The 15,483-nt window shown below is 35.3% G+C and overlaps 1 protein-coding gene across 1 annotated transcript; it reads right to left on the bottom strand.

Moving 5' to 3' along the window:
* Positions 1–254: 254 nt before the first annotated feature.
* On the bottom strand, positions 255–659 carry LOC127100572 (protein MAIN-LIKE 1-like). Its single transcript, XM_051037804.1, has one exon. The coding sequence runs from the start codon at positions 657–659 to the stop codon at positions 255–257; it is 405 nt and encodes a 134-aa protein (XP_050893761.1).
* Positions 660–15,483: the final 14,824 nt, after the last annotated feature.

Genomic DNA, 15,483 nt, shown 5'->3' with positions numbered 1-15,483 from the left:
GAAAAGTGTTAGAACACATGAATCATCGGTAAGGGCGTTGCTAAAATCAATGAAAATGACACATAAATATTAAAAGACCAATAAATATTACCGTAAGTAGTGTGATGCTTCCCGTGACCTGCTTCGTCTTCCACCTACAATCCTCTGATAACTTCGAATACAAGTAGATTAAACAAGCATCCCCCTAGTTGTACTCATGGATCCACTCAAAGTCCTCGAAGTACCATAGGTAGATGACATCTATATAAGTGGCACTATCGTCCATAAAAACCGCAGTTCCAATTAAATAGTAGGTATGCTCTCATAGCATACGTTCTATAGAGCCCCTCCTGTTCGTCATCGCCTATAGCCTTATCAGCTATAAGTATATCATATGTATATACCTTTTTCAAGAATTCAAACCTAGCATGAGCCCTTATGGTGTTTTCAAACTCACTCATGGCATCCTCTGGGTCAACTCCCAGATAGTCTACCATCATCTCGAGTGCCTCATCTCTGGTAATCCTTCCATGATCTATAAGTTTCTCATTGATCGGAATATGAAACAAACACGACACATCGTCGAGTGTGATAAACATCTCACCAAGCGGGAGATGAAATGAAGAGGTCTTAGTGTGCCATATCTCCACAAATACATTAAGCATCCTGTGGTTGACCATAATATAAAAGGTCATGCATAAGTCCTTCATCCCAGATAGGGATAAAGCTGCCTGAAAACACTCCTCATTCGGTTGAGGCAAGCCAATAATCTTCTGCCCATGGTTAATAAACTTCAGCAAATCACAATCATGCAGAAAAACAAATAGTGTCAGAAACCTGTAATCTAATAATAAACGTAATTTGAAAATAATAAATCCAACTAATGTTACTTCTTCATCCCAAATATGTTTAGCAGTATGATTTGGATACAGAGGCAGCATTGACAACTCTACATGACCTCCTCAAAGTCCCTGAGGTGACTCATCATCCTCAGTAGCCTCATCATCCAGAGGTGGCACTGGCTCAAAAACCTCATTAATAAGAGGTGACACTAGCTCAAAAGCCTCAAAAGTCGGAGGTCGCACTAGTGCCTCAGGTACTATCGATGACTTGGGTACCTCTGGCGCTTGAATATGTAAAACCTATATCGCCAATGGAAGGATGGAGGAAGTCATGCATCTGTAGGTGAAACTCGACTGCTATGGGAAGAAGAAGATTAAGAAGCATGAGCCCCAGAAGTAGATGCCAGCGCATGGCTAGAGTGAGCAAGAGCCTCAAAAACCTGACTTTTCTTCCTCCGTACTGATGCAGGTTGTGCAATCCTCAAATGCCTCAGTTTATCGGTCATAATTCATGTAAGTAAACCAAACTGATAATTTATGAAGATGCATCTCCGGTTAATGTGAATCCAAACATGGAGAAATTACGGAGATGCATCTCTGGAATTTTCTACAACTCTTTAGGTCCTTCAATGGCGGCAATGCAGACATACAAACCCCAAAAATAATGGTTTGATCATTATTTTCAACCAACAAACATGTTTTACAGTATGTATGTACTATCATTCATGCAATTTCTACTCATTACCTAAATCATCAATTTCTACTCATTTACACACAAAAACTCAAAAAAACTTTTCAAAACATCAAAAACATACAAATTTAGAGTTTACTTTAGTGTTGGATGATGTCTCTGATGTACTTGATGTCGATTGAAGAACCTTTGAGTTTGGTTGTTTGATTTTGGACTTAGTTGATGGAATTTGTTTTGAGAGAGTTTGAGAAAACTTTATGGTTTTTTAGAAATGAGGAAGGAGAAGGGTTCTGACACGATTTAACCTCCAATACGGTTCGGAGATGCATCTCCGAAATAAGTTTGAAGATACATCTTCAAGATTTTTTAACGTTAATTCAGAATTCTATGTACTCAGGATGCGTTCGAAGATGCATCTCCAAACACTTAGAACATTTTTATATTTTCATGTGGTATTTTAATAATATATAAGGTACATTAAAAAATTTTCTTAAACTAAAAACATAATTTTATCCACTATCACTAAAAATCTAGTCTATCCTTTATCAATAACTTTCAAAGTAAATGAATACATGTATCATTGTTCACCTATTTAAATTAATCATTCAAGCCATCATAATCGGCCCAATATGGCTTAAGACGAATTTAAAAATCAGATATTTAAAAACTATTGCAACAAAATTATTATATATATATATATATATATATATATATATATATATATATATATATATATATATATATATATATATATATATATATATATATATATATATATATATATATATATATATACTTTATCGACGAATTTAAAAGTCAATCATTTTTTTTTATAAATGAGTTATACACCGTAGAAGTGTCGACTTGTTTATACTCAAAGTTATTTATTTATTATTGTAATTGATTTCACTTAATTTTTTTGCTTTCAATAAATAAATTATAAAATCTTTTAATCTTCATTGTTTCAAAAACTTCAACCATTTTTGTTTTTTATATTTTTAAGTTTTTTAACTTCTAAATGAATATGTCACAATAGATTCAAATGAAATAAAAACTATAAAATAAAAATAAATAAATAAATAAATAAATAAATATTTGAACAATAAAACTTAACTATCAATATGTTATATTGTATAAAAAATTATTTAAAACACTTTTCCTCTACCCGCTATAATAACATTGTTGAAGGAAATAAAATTTACTTAATTAAAAATGAAAAATCTATATCATTTTCGCTACAATAAAAAATAAATAAAGTTTACTAACTAATACTCCACACACAAATAAAATTATTAAATTTGCCGTTTATTAATGAGTAGTTTTTCATTCTAGGATAAAAACCAAGTGGCAAAATAATTAAAATTGACAAAACCGTACAACAATTGAAAATGTAGATGTTTAGACTATATGCACACATTAGGTTAGGTTTTAACGAGAGACATAATACTATAATATCAATAGTTATTATACTGTGATTTAATGCATCTTATATATTATTAGGACACCACGCGAAAATACTAAAATGCTCATAAATTTTAGAAATACTTCTTCGGACGCAACTTAAAGACACATATCATAGGTTAATTCTGAGTCACGTCATATGTGTGTGGTTTTTTTTTATCCGGAATGCATCTTTGGAATCTGTCCGTAGATGCATCTCTGTAGCATACTGAAATAGAAACATAAACAAAAAAAATAAAATGTTGTATTTTGACAAAATATAATTACCATTCATAACATAAAATTAGCATTACATAGATGGTGTTAACATAAAATCAGACATTACATTTCAAGGTGGACACTTCAACATCTTCACAATATCTTCAACCGATCTTGAAATCGCCGCTTCCACCTCGATCTAAACTTTTGTTTCAAAACGAAAAAATATATTCCACATAGCTCTTACATTTACATTCGTCTTGAGCTCATAGTTGTTGAACTCAATCTTGCATTTGTTGTTTATTGACAGTGAACGGTACTCGAGCTTCACAATTTTTCAACTATCTTAGTAAGGTAGGAGATTTTGCACTTCGTATTGGAAATCTATAAAAGAGGTGTACTCATTGATCTTAAACTTTCACTTGTGTGTCGCGTTGGAAAAGGAGACATTTGTGACATACCAGATGATGTTTACTTGTGACATTTGCGATATTTCTGTTTGTATGAAATATAAAGTAAGAGCCTAAATTTATAGAAGTTATAGACAAATATGGACCTCAAAAACTCTACCTTGTATTAATGGTGGTTTCAAAGATACATTTCTGATACCAGTCTATTATCTTATTCCAGAGATGCAACTCCAGAACCTCTCCTAAACCAGACAGAAAATAGAACCTGTACGTTTTGTTTGGCAAATGAACAATTTTTTTTTTGGCATCAAAATGTATTAAGATATTTGAAATTGTATATATTACACTTCATTAATATTAATACACAATTACATATACTAAATGAATCGAATGATTTGTCGTTGGCTAAATCTATAAGTATGGGTGATGCCCCTTTTGACTTTTGTGCATTTGATTCTCTTTCAATGTTGCTCAATTTGGTGACTCTTGCATCCTTTCCACAAATCGGTCTAGCAAAGTCTCGAATTTTGTTGTTGAATGAGTCGTCCACTCCACTGATGTAAGTGGTATAGGGCATCCCGATTTCAAATAAACTTGAACAAAGTACCGTGATTTTGAAAGCCACTCGATACACATAATAAGATCATTTGGATTTTGAGGTGGGCAGTGCGCAGTAGGAACAAAGTTTCAGAAGAATCGTATCTTATAAGATCAATACACATTCTATCATATGCACTTGCTATGAGATGACCCATTTCAGGGAAGCATATCCATTTTTCCTCCGGTTCCGGTCCACTAATGCAAGGAACAAGAGTCTCACAAATTGCATCAAAATTGTCTTTCTTTCCGTAAAGTCGTGTGTATGATATTTTATGGGACCTCAACTCATGGATAAGTTGATGGCGGAAAATTGTATGATTATATCCTCCTTTACCGAGTAAAGCCTAAATAACTCGAAAACTGCAATTACCGTCACCTTCAACATTGACAATTTGTTTGATGTATTTGTGCATAAAAACCGACATCTTGTCAATGAATAGAATTTTTGTGGAGGCGGTGCAGGAGGTGGTTTGCTAACACGAGCTCCTTTAAAAACACTTTTTTTTGCGATTTTAGATTTGGTGAGTTCGATTTTTTTTTGTCAACATGTTTAAAATATGAAGGAGACTGCACCGTTTAACTGTCACTCAATGTAGGTTTGGCATTCTTCAGAATACCTTTTGTTTTTACCGTTTGAGTGGGTGGTTTCAAGTCAGTGGTTTCCGGATAAGAAATCTTCCTCGATTTTCTTTGATGTAAAGTTTCATATTCTCAACGGCTTTCAAAAATATCTCTTGTATTACTTCCCATTCGGTCAAGATAGAGATATTCGATTTAACGTCTTTCATGACACCATCATCATCAAACCTAAGCCTTTTACAGTAAGTGCAAACTTCATCCATTCTTAATGGGCTACCTGTCATACCTCAAACGTTGCCCTCCCTTTTTCATCTTTTCACTCAACCATTGACTTGAGATTCATCTGCATATATACATGATTCATTCATATGCATCATTAATTCATTGATACTTGATAGTTGATCTCTATAGATTCAAATCTCTATGGCTTGCATATCTAGGGTTTGCTTATGGATCAAACTCTAGAAGTATGACATGGATCTTCATATGCTCATCATGGGAATGAAATCCTAATTGATTTATCTTTGAGATATGGATTCAAGGAGACCTCATCATGGTATTCCTCAGGGCATCAAACCCTAATTCTTGGCTATGCTACTATGAGATCTTATGGTTGGCTCCTGAGTATTGGTTGGACCATTTAAACCCTAATCAAGAGCCCATGTGTGGGTAACTTGTCTGTGAAGCCTCATTCTTGGTTTAAAAGGACAACAGTAAGAAATGGTCCAAACTCTGGACGCGGAAGAGGCATGGGTGTACAAGCAAATGTTATCATAGCCGCTACTGAAAGAACACCCGAATCAGCGGCAGAAGTAGACAGGAAGGGATGACATGATTGAGCAAAGAGCACTGGAAAACATTGGTGGATATTTTTAATAGCCAAAAGAGGAATGCCAATGAAATAATGACAGGTAAAGAAACTTGGATCATTAATAGAGGGGCTTCCAACAACATGATAGGCAACTTGAAATTATTTCAAGAATTGAAGAGTGTACCAGGGTGCCCTGTGGGACTTCCAGATGGACAAAAAGTCATTACAACTAAAAGGGGGACAACAATTCTTGAAGGAGGGATGAAAATAAGCAATGTGTAATATGTGCCTAAATTAAATTGCAACTTGATATTTGTGCCCCAATTAATGGATGAGACAAATTGTATAGTGAAATTTGATTGGACTAGGTGAACAAATATATGGGCACTTTTATTATATAGGCATTCACCAAGAGAAAGATTTCGAGGTTGGTGGTGTGGTGTCACTTGATCTTTGGCATAGGCAAATGGGACATCCTTCTTTGAAGATTACTAAGTTAGTTTCAAATATGAGCAGCAATAATAATGAATATGAAAATAAAGCATGTGATGTATGCCAAAGGGCTAAACAAACTAGAGATAGTTTTTCTTTAAGCGATCACAAAGCTACTAGTGTATTTAATTTGATTCACTTTGACTTGTTGGGACCTTATAAAACTCCTTCTTCTTGTGGTGCTTATTATTTTTTAACTATTATGGATGATCATTCTCGAGTAGTTTGGATTTATTTGTTGCTAGATAAAAAGGAAGATCCTCGTTCCCTAATGAATTTTATTACATTAATATAAAGGCAATATGAAAAGCAAGTTAAAGTGATTTGAAGCGACAACGAGACAAAATTTACGTGTTTAAAGACATAATTTCTTGACGAGGAATCATGTTTCAAATGTCATGTATCGAAACACCTTAACAAAATGGGAGAGTCGAGAGAAAACATAAACATATTCTTAGTGTGGCCCGAGAATTGAGATACCAAGGTAATCTCCTTATTTCCTTTTGGGGTGAATGTGTATTAACGGTCGAATATTTGATAAATAGAACACAAACACTATTGTTGAACGAAAAAACTCCTTATGAGGTTTAAATGGGAAAACACCTTCCTATGACCAACTTAGAGTGTTTGGGTGTCTTTGCTATTCTCATAATGAAGGAAGAAAAGGAGACAAGTTTGCCTCCAGAAGTAAGAAGTGTGTGTTTGGAGGCTATCCATGGAAACTATTTGACTTGGACACTAACACCTATTTTTTATCCAAAGATGTTAATTTTTTTGAATTCGAATTCCCATTTGCAGAGGCTATTGCAACATCCAGCAGTGAGTCAACAATCTATTAGAAGTAATTCATATTTATTAGTTGTACTATTTTCTTAGCCCCTAAGTTTGTTAGAGGGTATTTTAGTATTTTATCATATTCTAGTAACCCTAGTTTTAGCTTATAAATAGGGTGGCAATCATTGTAACTTTTATCATGTTTTGTAGCCGTCATTCTCTTAATAGAATATTTCCGTTCATCATTTATTCTACCTTTGCACCAACAATTGGTATCTAGAGCCCCGGTTCGGATTCATTGGGAAACACGGGAAACACGAGTGAACGTGAGGTCTTGTGTGTTTGATTTTGATTCTTAGATTCGTGTTGAATCTTGAACAAAATATGATCAGAATTTTAATTTTGTGGGTTGGGAAACACTGTGAGAAATCTGAGTGTACTGTGCAAGGTAGAAAGATGAACGGAAATGGCAACATGAACACCAAACTTTCAGTATTTGACGGTAAAAACTGGAATCGTTGGATGATCTAAATGCATGTACTGTTCGGTGCTCAAGATGTTCTAGATCTTGTCACTGATGGTTATGTTCCGGTAGCAGCAAATGCGACGGATGAACAGAAAAACGCGCAGAAGGAAGTAAGGAAGAAGAATCAGAAAGCATTGTTCTTCATTCATCAATGTGTTGATGTAAATGTGTTTGAGAAGAATGCAGATTCAACGACAGCAAAGGCTGCGTGGGACACACTGGTTAGATGTTATGGTGGTGACGCATCAGTGAAGAAGGTGAAGCTTCAGTCCTTGAGAAAGCAATATGAGAATCTCAACATGAAGAATAATGAGAAAGTTTCTGAATACATCTCCAGAGTGATTCTGATCACTAATGAGATGAAAGCGTGTGGAGAAACTCTTTCTGAAGAAACAATTATGGAGAAGGTATTGAGATCCCTTACCTCTCAATTTGATTACATTGTGGTAGCAATAGAACATTCCAAAGATCTGAGCACCATGAGAATTGAAGAGCTGCAGAGCAGTCTAGAAGCGCAAGAGTTGCGTTTGACTGAGAGAACTTCTGAAAGGGAAGTAGAGCAGCAGGCTCTGAAAGCAACTTCTGATAGGAGGTATCAGAAGCAGTCAAAAGCCAGGAGAAGATCTGATGGTGGTCAAAAGTCAGAAAGCTCAACCTCTGATAGACAAAAGAATGCTCAGAAGGGAAAAGAGAAGTATGACAAGAAGAAGATCCAATGTTACTGTTGTAAGAAGTTTGGTCACTTTGCTAGAGACTGTTGGTCAAACAAGGAGAGAAAATCAGAAGAAGCAAATATAGCCAGAAGTTCTGATGACGAATCTGTGCTATTGATGGCCTCTGAATCTGATGATATGGATCTGATAGACTGGTGGTATATGGACATTGGCTGTTCAAATCATCCTACTGGAAACAAGAAATGGCTGGTTGACTTTGACTCTAAAAAGAGGACAAAGATCATATGTGCTGATGACAAATATCTTAATGCAGAAGGTATGGGAAATGTCAGAGTGATTCTGAACAATGGGAAAACAACATTGATTCAGAACGTGTGGTATGTACCTGGCATCAGAAGCAATCTGATGAGTGTGGGACAATTAATTGAGAAAGGTTTTTCAGTTACCATGAAGGACAATCTTCTGAAGCTGTATGACTGCAATCAGAAGTTGATTATGGAGTCAGAACAGGGAAGAAATAGAACATTCAAGGTGAATGTCAGAACTGCAGACTCAGAATGTCTTAGTGCAACAAGTGTTGAGAAGGAGAGTGAGTTGTGGCACAGAAGATTTGGTCATTTGAATTTCAGAAGCTTAAAACATCTGAATTCAAAGAAGTTGGTACATGGAATTCCTGCAATTAAGAAGCCTGAAAAGTCATGCAAAGTTTGCATGGAAGGAAAACAACCACGATTGCCATTTGCGTCAGAAACTGCTCCAAGAGCAAAACATGCCTTGGGAGTTGTACATTTTGATGTGTGTGGTCCATTTCCAGTAGCATCGATTGGAGGGAATAAATACTTTGTGTTATTTGTTGATGAATTCACAAGAATGACATGGGTATCCCTTATTAAGTTTAAACACGAGGTGTTTGATGAATTCAAGAAGTTCAGAATGAAGGCTGAGAATCAGAGTGGTCAGAAGTTGAAGATTCTTAGAACTGACGGTGGAGGTGAGTATAACTCCAAAGAGTTCCAGAAGTTCTGTGAGGAGAATGGAATTGAGCATGAGGTTACTGCTCCTTATACCCCTCAACACAATGGTCTTGCTGAAAGAAGAAACCTCACTTTGCTTGACATGGTGAGAAGCATGCTAAAGGAGAAGAAACTTCCTCAGAAGCTCTGGGGAGAAGTTGTTGCCACTGCAACGTATGTACTCAACCGATGTCCTACGAAGAAGTTGAAGGAAATAGTTCCAATACAAAAGTGGACTGGAGATAAGCAAAGTGTTAGTCATCTGAAGGTGTTTGGTTCTGTTTGCTATAAACATGTTCCAGAAGCCAGAAGACAAAAGCTGGATGATAGAAGCAAAGTGATGATTCTGATAGGGTACCACAGTACAGGTGCATACAAGCTCTATTATCCAGAAACCAACAAAATTGAATTCAGCAGAGATGTGATTGTGAAGGAATCAGAATTTTGGAATTGGGATAAGTCTCAATCTGATTCTGATGTTAGAACTTCTGAAGAAAGGTCAGAGTTAAGAATTTCTGAAGTTGGAGTAAACTCTGACGTTGATTCTGATTCTGATAGTGATTCTGACTCTGGAGAAGACTTAGAAGATGAAGGTGACTCTGATGATCCAGACTCTGATGACCTAGACTCTGATGGTAATCCAGATTCTGGTGGCAATTCAGACTCTAGAAATATGCCAGCCCCTGAAGATGGTCAAAGCTCTGGAGGAAGTCAACCATCTGAAGCTAGAAACTCTGAAGCTCAAGACTCTGAACAAGTTCAGAGACCACAAAGAATCAGAAACATCCCCAGAAGATATGCAGAATTTGACATGCTGCAAGACACTGAAGTAGACTCTGAAGGAGAAGTTATTCAGTGTGCCATGTTAGTAGACTCTGAACTCATAAGTACAGAAGAGGCTCTTAAGCAGAAGCTCTGGCTGAAGGCCATGAAAGAAAAACTTGATGCTATAGAGAGAAACAAGACTTGGAAGCTGACAGAACTTCCAAAAGACAAGAAAGCCATCAGCGTCAGATGGGTTTTCAAGCAGAAGTTAAAGCCAGATGGTTCAATTGGCAAACATAAAGCAAGGTTGGTAGCCAGAGGATTTCTACAGAAACCTGGGCTGGATTACTCTGAAGTGTTTGCACCTGTAGCAAGACATGAAACAATCAGAATGGTGATTGCAATAGCTGCTAACAGGAATTGGCCTCTGATGCATTTAGATGTAAAATCTGCATTTCTGAACGGTCCATTAGAAGAAGAAGTTTACGTGTCACAACCTCCTGGATTTGTGAAAAAGAATCAGGAAGGGATGGTGTACAGATTATACAAAGCTCTATATGGATTGAAACAAGCGCCCAGAGCTTGGAATCAGAAGATTGATTCAATTTTCAAGAAGCAAGGCTTTCAGAAATGTGAGATGGAGTACGGTGTCTATGTTCAGCATACTTCTGAAGGAAATATGACTCTGGTATGTTTATATGTTGATGATATACTGTTGACTGGAAGTTCTGAACAGGAGATAGCCAAGTTCAAGAAAGTTCTGATGAATGAATTCAAAATGACTGATCTAGGCAAAATGACATACTTTCTAGGGATGGAGTTCAGATACTCTGAGAAAGGTATTATTTTGCATCAGCTCAAGTATGAATTAGAACTTCTGGAGAGATTTAATCTGAAGAATTGTAAGATTGCTGTCACACCTTCTGATACAAATTAGAAACTGGATTCTGACTCTGATGGAAAGGATGTGGACCCTACAACCTTTAAACAGTTGGTTGATTCTCTGAGGTATTTGTGCAATACCAGACCTGATATTTTCTATTCAGTTGGGATGGTTAGTAGGTTCATGAGTAAACCTAAGTGGTCCCATTACCAAGCTGCTGTCAGGATTCTGAGGTATATCAAGGGAACTCTGAAGTATGGAGTATTATTTCCTTCTGGAAGAAAGGATGAGTCAGAACTTCTGAGTTATTCAGATTCTGATTGGTGTGGAGACAGAGTTGACAGAAGAAGTACGTCTGGGTACTTATTCAAATTTCTGGGAGGTCCCATTTCTTGGTGTTCCAAGAAGCAACCTGTTGTGGCGTTGTCAACTTGTGAAGCTGAATACATTGCAGGTGTTGTTACTGCATGCCAAGCTGTGTGGATTCTGAATCTATTGCAAGATTTGAAGATTAAAGTAAACAAACCTCTGAAGCTAATGATTGACAACAAGTCTGCAATCAATCTTGCCAGAAACCCAGTGTTGCATGGGAGAAGCAAGCACATTGAGACCAAGTATCATTTTCTGAGACATCAAGTTCAGAGGGGAGTGTTAGAAGTTGTACACTGCAGCACTCAGAAACAGTTGGTAGATATTCTGACGAAAGCTATCAAGACTGATCAATTTCTCAGATTAAGGGATGGAATTGGTGTTACAAGTTTTGATGGAATATGAATTAAGGGGTGGTATTAGAAGTAATTCATATTTATTAGTTGTACTATTTTCTTAGCCCCTAAGTTTGTTAGAGGGTATTTTAGTATTTTATCCTATTCTAGTAACCCTAGTTTTAGCTTATAAATAGGGTGGCAATCGTTGTAACTTTTATCATGTTTTGTAGCCGTCATTCTCTTAATAAAATATTTCCGTTCATAATTTATTCTACCTTTGCACCAACACAATCAACGTGGTGGATGAAGAAATTGTTTTTGACACCGAGAGTGTTGAACTCTCGACCATTGAGTTTCCAAGTAATGAAATACATGTTGATGTAAGGAGGGGTACTAGCTTAAATGATTCACAAATGTTGAAAGAACACATGGAGAACTTGTTGCAACTTGTGCACAACTAGAAAATGAGGATGCAAAACCAGAAAAGGAGGAGTTGTTTGGACGAGGCAAGCCGATAGAATTCCCTCTATGAAACTTCAAGACTACGTGACGAATATTGTGCAAACATCAAGGAGCCTATCTACTCAATCACCTACTCCACAACAGGAATCAAATGTATTGTATCCTATTGCATATTATGCTAACTGTAACAAATTTTCATTACATCATCGCAGGTTTCATGCATCTGTGACGATAGAGAAAGAGACGATGACGTTTGTAGAAGCGGTAAAAGATAGCAGATGGCGCTCCGTAATGCAAGAAGAAATAAAAGCTCTTGAAGATAGTAATACATGGACGGTGTGCCCATTTCCGATGGATAAAAAGGAATTAGGATGCAAAAGGGTCTATAAAATCAAGTATCATTTGGATGGAACCATAGAACGGTTTAAAGCTCGACTCGTTATTCTTGGAAATCATCAAGTTGAAGGCATCGACTACAACGAAACTTTCGATCCAATGGCAAAAATGGTTACTGTTCAAACTGTTCTAGTAGTTGCTGTTGCAAAAAATTGGGAACTCCACTAAATGGACATACACAATGCGTTCTTACATGGTGATTTGCAAGAAGAAATCTTTATGAAATTCCCCCCGGTTTTTCGCTCATCTCAATCGGGAATGGCTTGTAAACTTCACAAATAATTATATGGGTTGAAGCAAACCCCACGTTGTTGGTTTGTAAACTGTCTTGGGCACTCCAAAAGTATGGTTTCGAGCGATCCTACTCATATTATTCTTTGTTCACACTACATGATAAAGACATACAGTTGGTGGTTCTAGTATATGTTGATGATTTGATTATATGTTACAATGATCATGACTCCATACAACAATTCAAATAATACTTGAGTAGATGCTTCCATATGAAAGATTTCGGCAAATTGACATACTTTCTAGGTGTGGAAGTTGCTAGATCACCTGCACGTATTTTTCTTTGCCAATGAAAATATTCTCTAGATATTATTAGTGAAGCTGGATTACATGTTGTGAAACCTGCAAGCACCCCTCTAGAACAAAACCATCGTCTTGGTCTTAGTAATGGAGATCTTCTTGCTAATCCTGATCTTTATCGTCGGTTGGTGGGATGCCTCATTTATCTTTGTTTCACCCGACCTAAACTATCATATTGTGTCCATGTGTTATCACAGTTCATGCAACAACCGCAAATAGAACACTGGGAAGCTCCTTTACGAGTAGTCAGATACCTCAAAGGAGATCCCTAACACTAGGTCTTCTTGGATAGTCATTGTGATCTTCAACTTTTTGGATGGTGTGACTCTGACTGAGCAACATGCCCTCTTACTTGCATATCACTTACGGGGTAGATTATTTTTCTGGGAAACTCTCCCGTTTCTTGGAAGACAAAAAAATAACACATGCTGGCTCGTTCATCCGCAGAAGCTGAGTATCGTTCGATGGCCAATACCACATGTGAACTGAAATGGCTTAAAGGTGTCCTATCAAGCCTTCGGATCACTCATTCCATGCCCATACAACTTTAGTGCCACATTCAAGTTGTATTACATATCGCAAAGAATTCCGTATTTCATGAAAGAACAAAGCATATCGACATAGATTGTCACTTCATACATGATGAGATTTTATGTTGCAATTTGCATCCGGCTTATGTTCTCACTCATACACAACTTACAAATACATTTACTAAAGCTTTGGGGTGCAAACAGTTTCGTGCCTTGCCTGGCAAATTGAGCATCTGGACTCTACATGCACCAACTGGGGGGGTAATAGGGAAATAATATATATGTTAGTAATAGGAAATTGAATTAATAAGGAACAATATATGTTAGTTAGGAAATTGTATTATATGCTTTTCTTTTACATGGAAACAATGTCAAGCAAATAATGTTTATTTGCGGTAATTTTGATCAAGTTGTCAAGGGAGATATTATAGGCATATGTTTAGGAATTTTGATATCAATAGCTAGCATGTATCATGTATATATATGGTTTGTACTATGTATTTAAAGGACACCAAATTATCTCATTATATATATATATATATATATATATATATATATATATATATATATATAATATATATATATATATATATATATATATATATATATATATATATATATATATAAACTTCAAGCCTGTATATTTCAAATTAGAGACTTCTATCGTTACTACTATTAGATGATAATGTTATTACTATTAAATAATGATCGGCAAACAGGAGAGAATATTTTTTATTTGATGTATCTTTTTATAGACAAAATAGAATATGATAGGATAAGTTAGGGTAGAAAATAATACAATAGAATAAATGTTGTGTTCATTAATGATTGATATAGTGATGTAGTTTCTTTTTAAATTTACAATTTATATTAGGATTATAATCTTCATTATGGTGGGAGGATTCTAGCGTGTTTAATTAGGCCTTGTATGATCTCACTCTTAACAGGTGGTTATGGTTGTTGAAATTTTGCTATTATTTAATTTTTGAATTTCTTTTTACATACGGTGTATTATCATTTTAGTTGCACGTTCTATTTTAAAATTTTGCTAGTTTTTTTTTATTGTTGTGGTGACCTCATTTCTGCTACCATGAGTGGATTTTCTTGTTGTCTGCATTTCCATGGGCAATGGAACTCCGATCTTAGAAAGTTTGTTGTAAGAAACTGATGTAACTTTATTGGATGCTGATTAGCTTAAATGTCATATTGGATGCCAAACTATATTAGATGTTGATTAGCTTGAATGTAAAAAAAAATAGTCTTGACTGTTAATATTCTATGTTGTTAAATGATAATGTTGTCTTAATTTGAAGTCTTTGATCATGAGAAGAATTATTGAACTTTTTGTAACATTTATAATTTATTTTTGTAAGTTTAGTTTTCATATTAGTTAATGGAGTTATGAACTTTTAGATTACTTTTTTTAATCCGAAATATCCATTCGTATTAACCCTAACCTATTTAAACTGAATCGGTATTAATCGAATATTAAGTTGGACAAAAATGAGTTTGTAATGACTATCCGCAGTTTGGATTGACTGATGTTTTTAGGTCCGAACTCGTCCAATCCAACCCATTTTCATCCTTAATCCCCATCTCCAACATCATAAACATAAAAGAATAAATATATGTTATCTAATCAATATACATGTCCATAATGCTTGTTTACTTTTTCGTATAGTGTAGAAAAATCTTTACTAAAAATTCACAAGCTTATTACATAGAAAAAGTTAGTACGAAAACATGTGAGGACATTTTTATTTTTTTCTTCAACGTGACTTCCTTCCTTCATTGCGACTTAGGAATGCATAAGTAGCACTTTTCACATTGGCTTGTATTTTTCTTTTTTAAATCATCTAGGTGCTTATTTTTTTAGAGCTTTGAAAACATTATCACCATTGAAAATATATCTTCTTCAATCAATTAGACAACCATAAAAGTTTTAAATTCACACAAGTTGAACACAAAAAGTCTTCACATAAACAAGAAAAAAAAATTATCTTAATGAGTTATTCAATAAAAAAAGAAAGGATTATAACTGATAAATGAAAAGAAGCATAATCACATATCAAATTAATTATCATTCATGAAAGTATAGG

Source organism: Lathyrus oleraceus, chromosome 1 (genome assembly GCF_024323335.1).
Source record: "Lathyrus oleraceus cultivar Zhongwan6 chromosome 1, CAAS_Psat_ZW6_1.0, whole genome shotgun sequence".
Lineage (NCBI taxonomy): Eukaryota > Viridiplantae > Streptophyta > Magnoliopsida > Fabales > Fabaceae > Lathyrus > Lathyrus oleraceus.
This window is presented reverse-complemented; position numbering and strand designations above follow the sequence as displayed.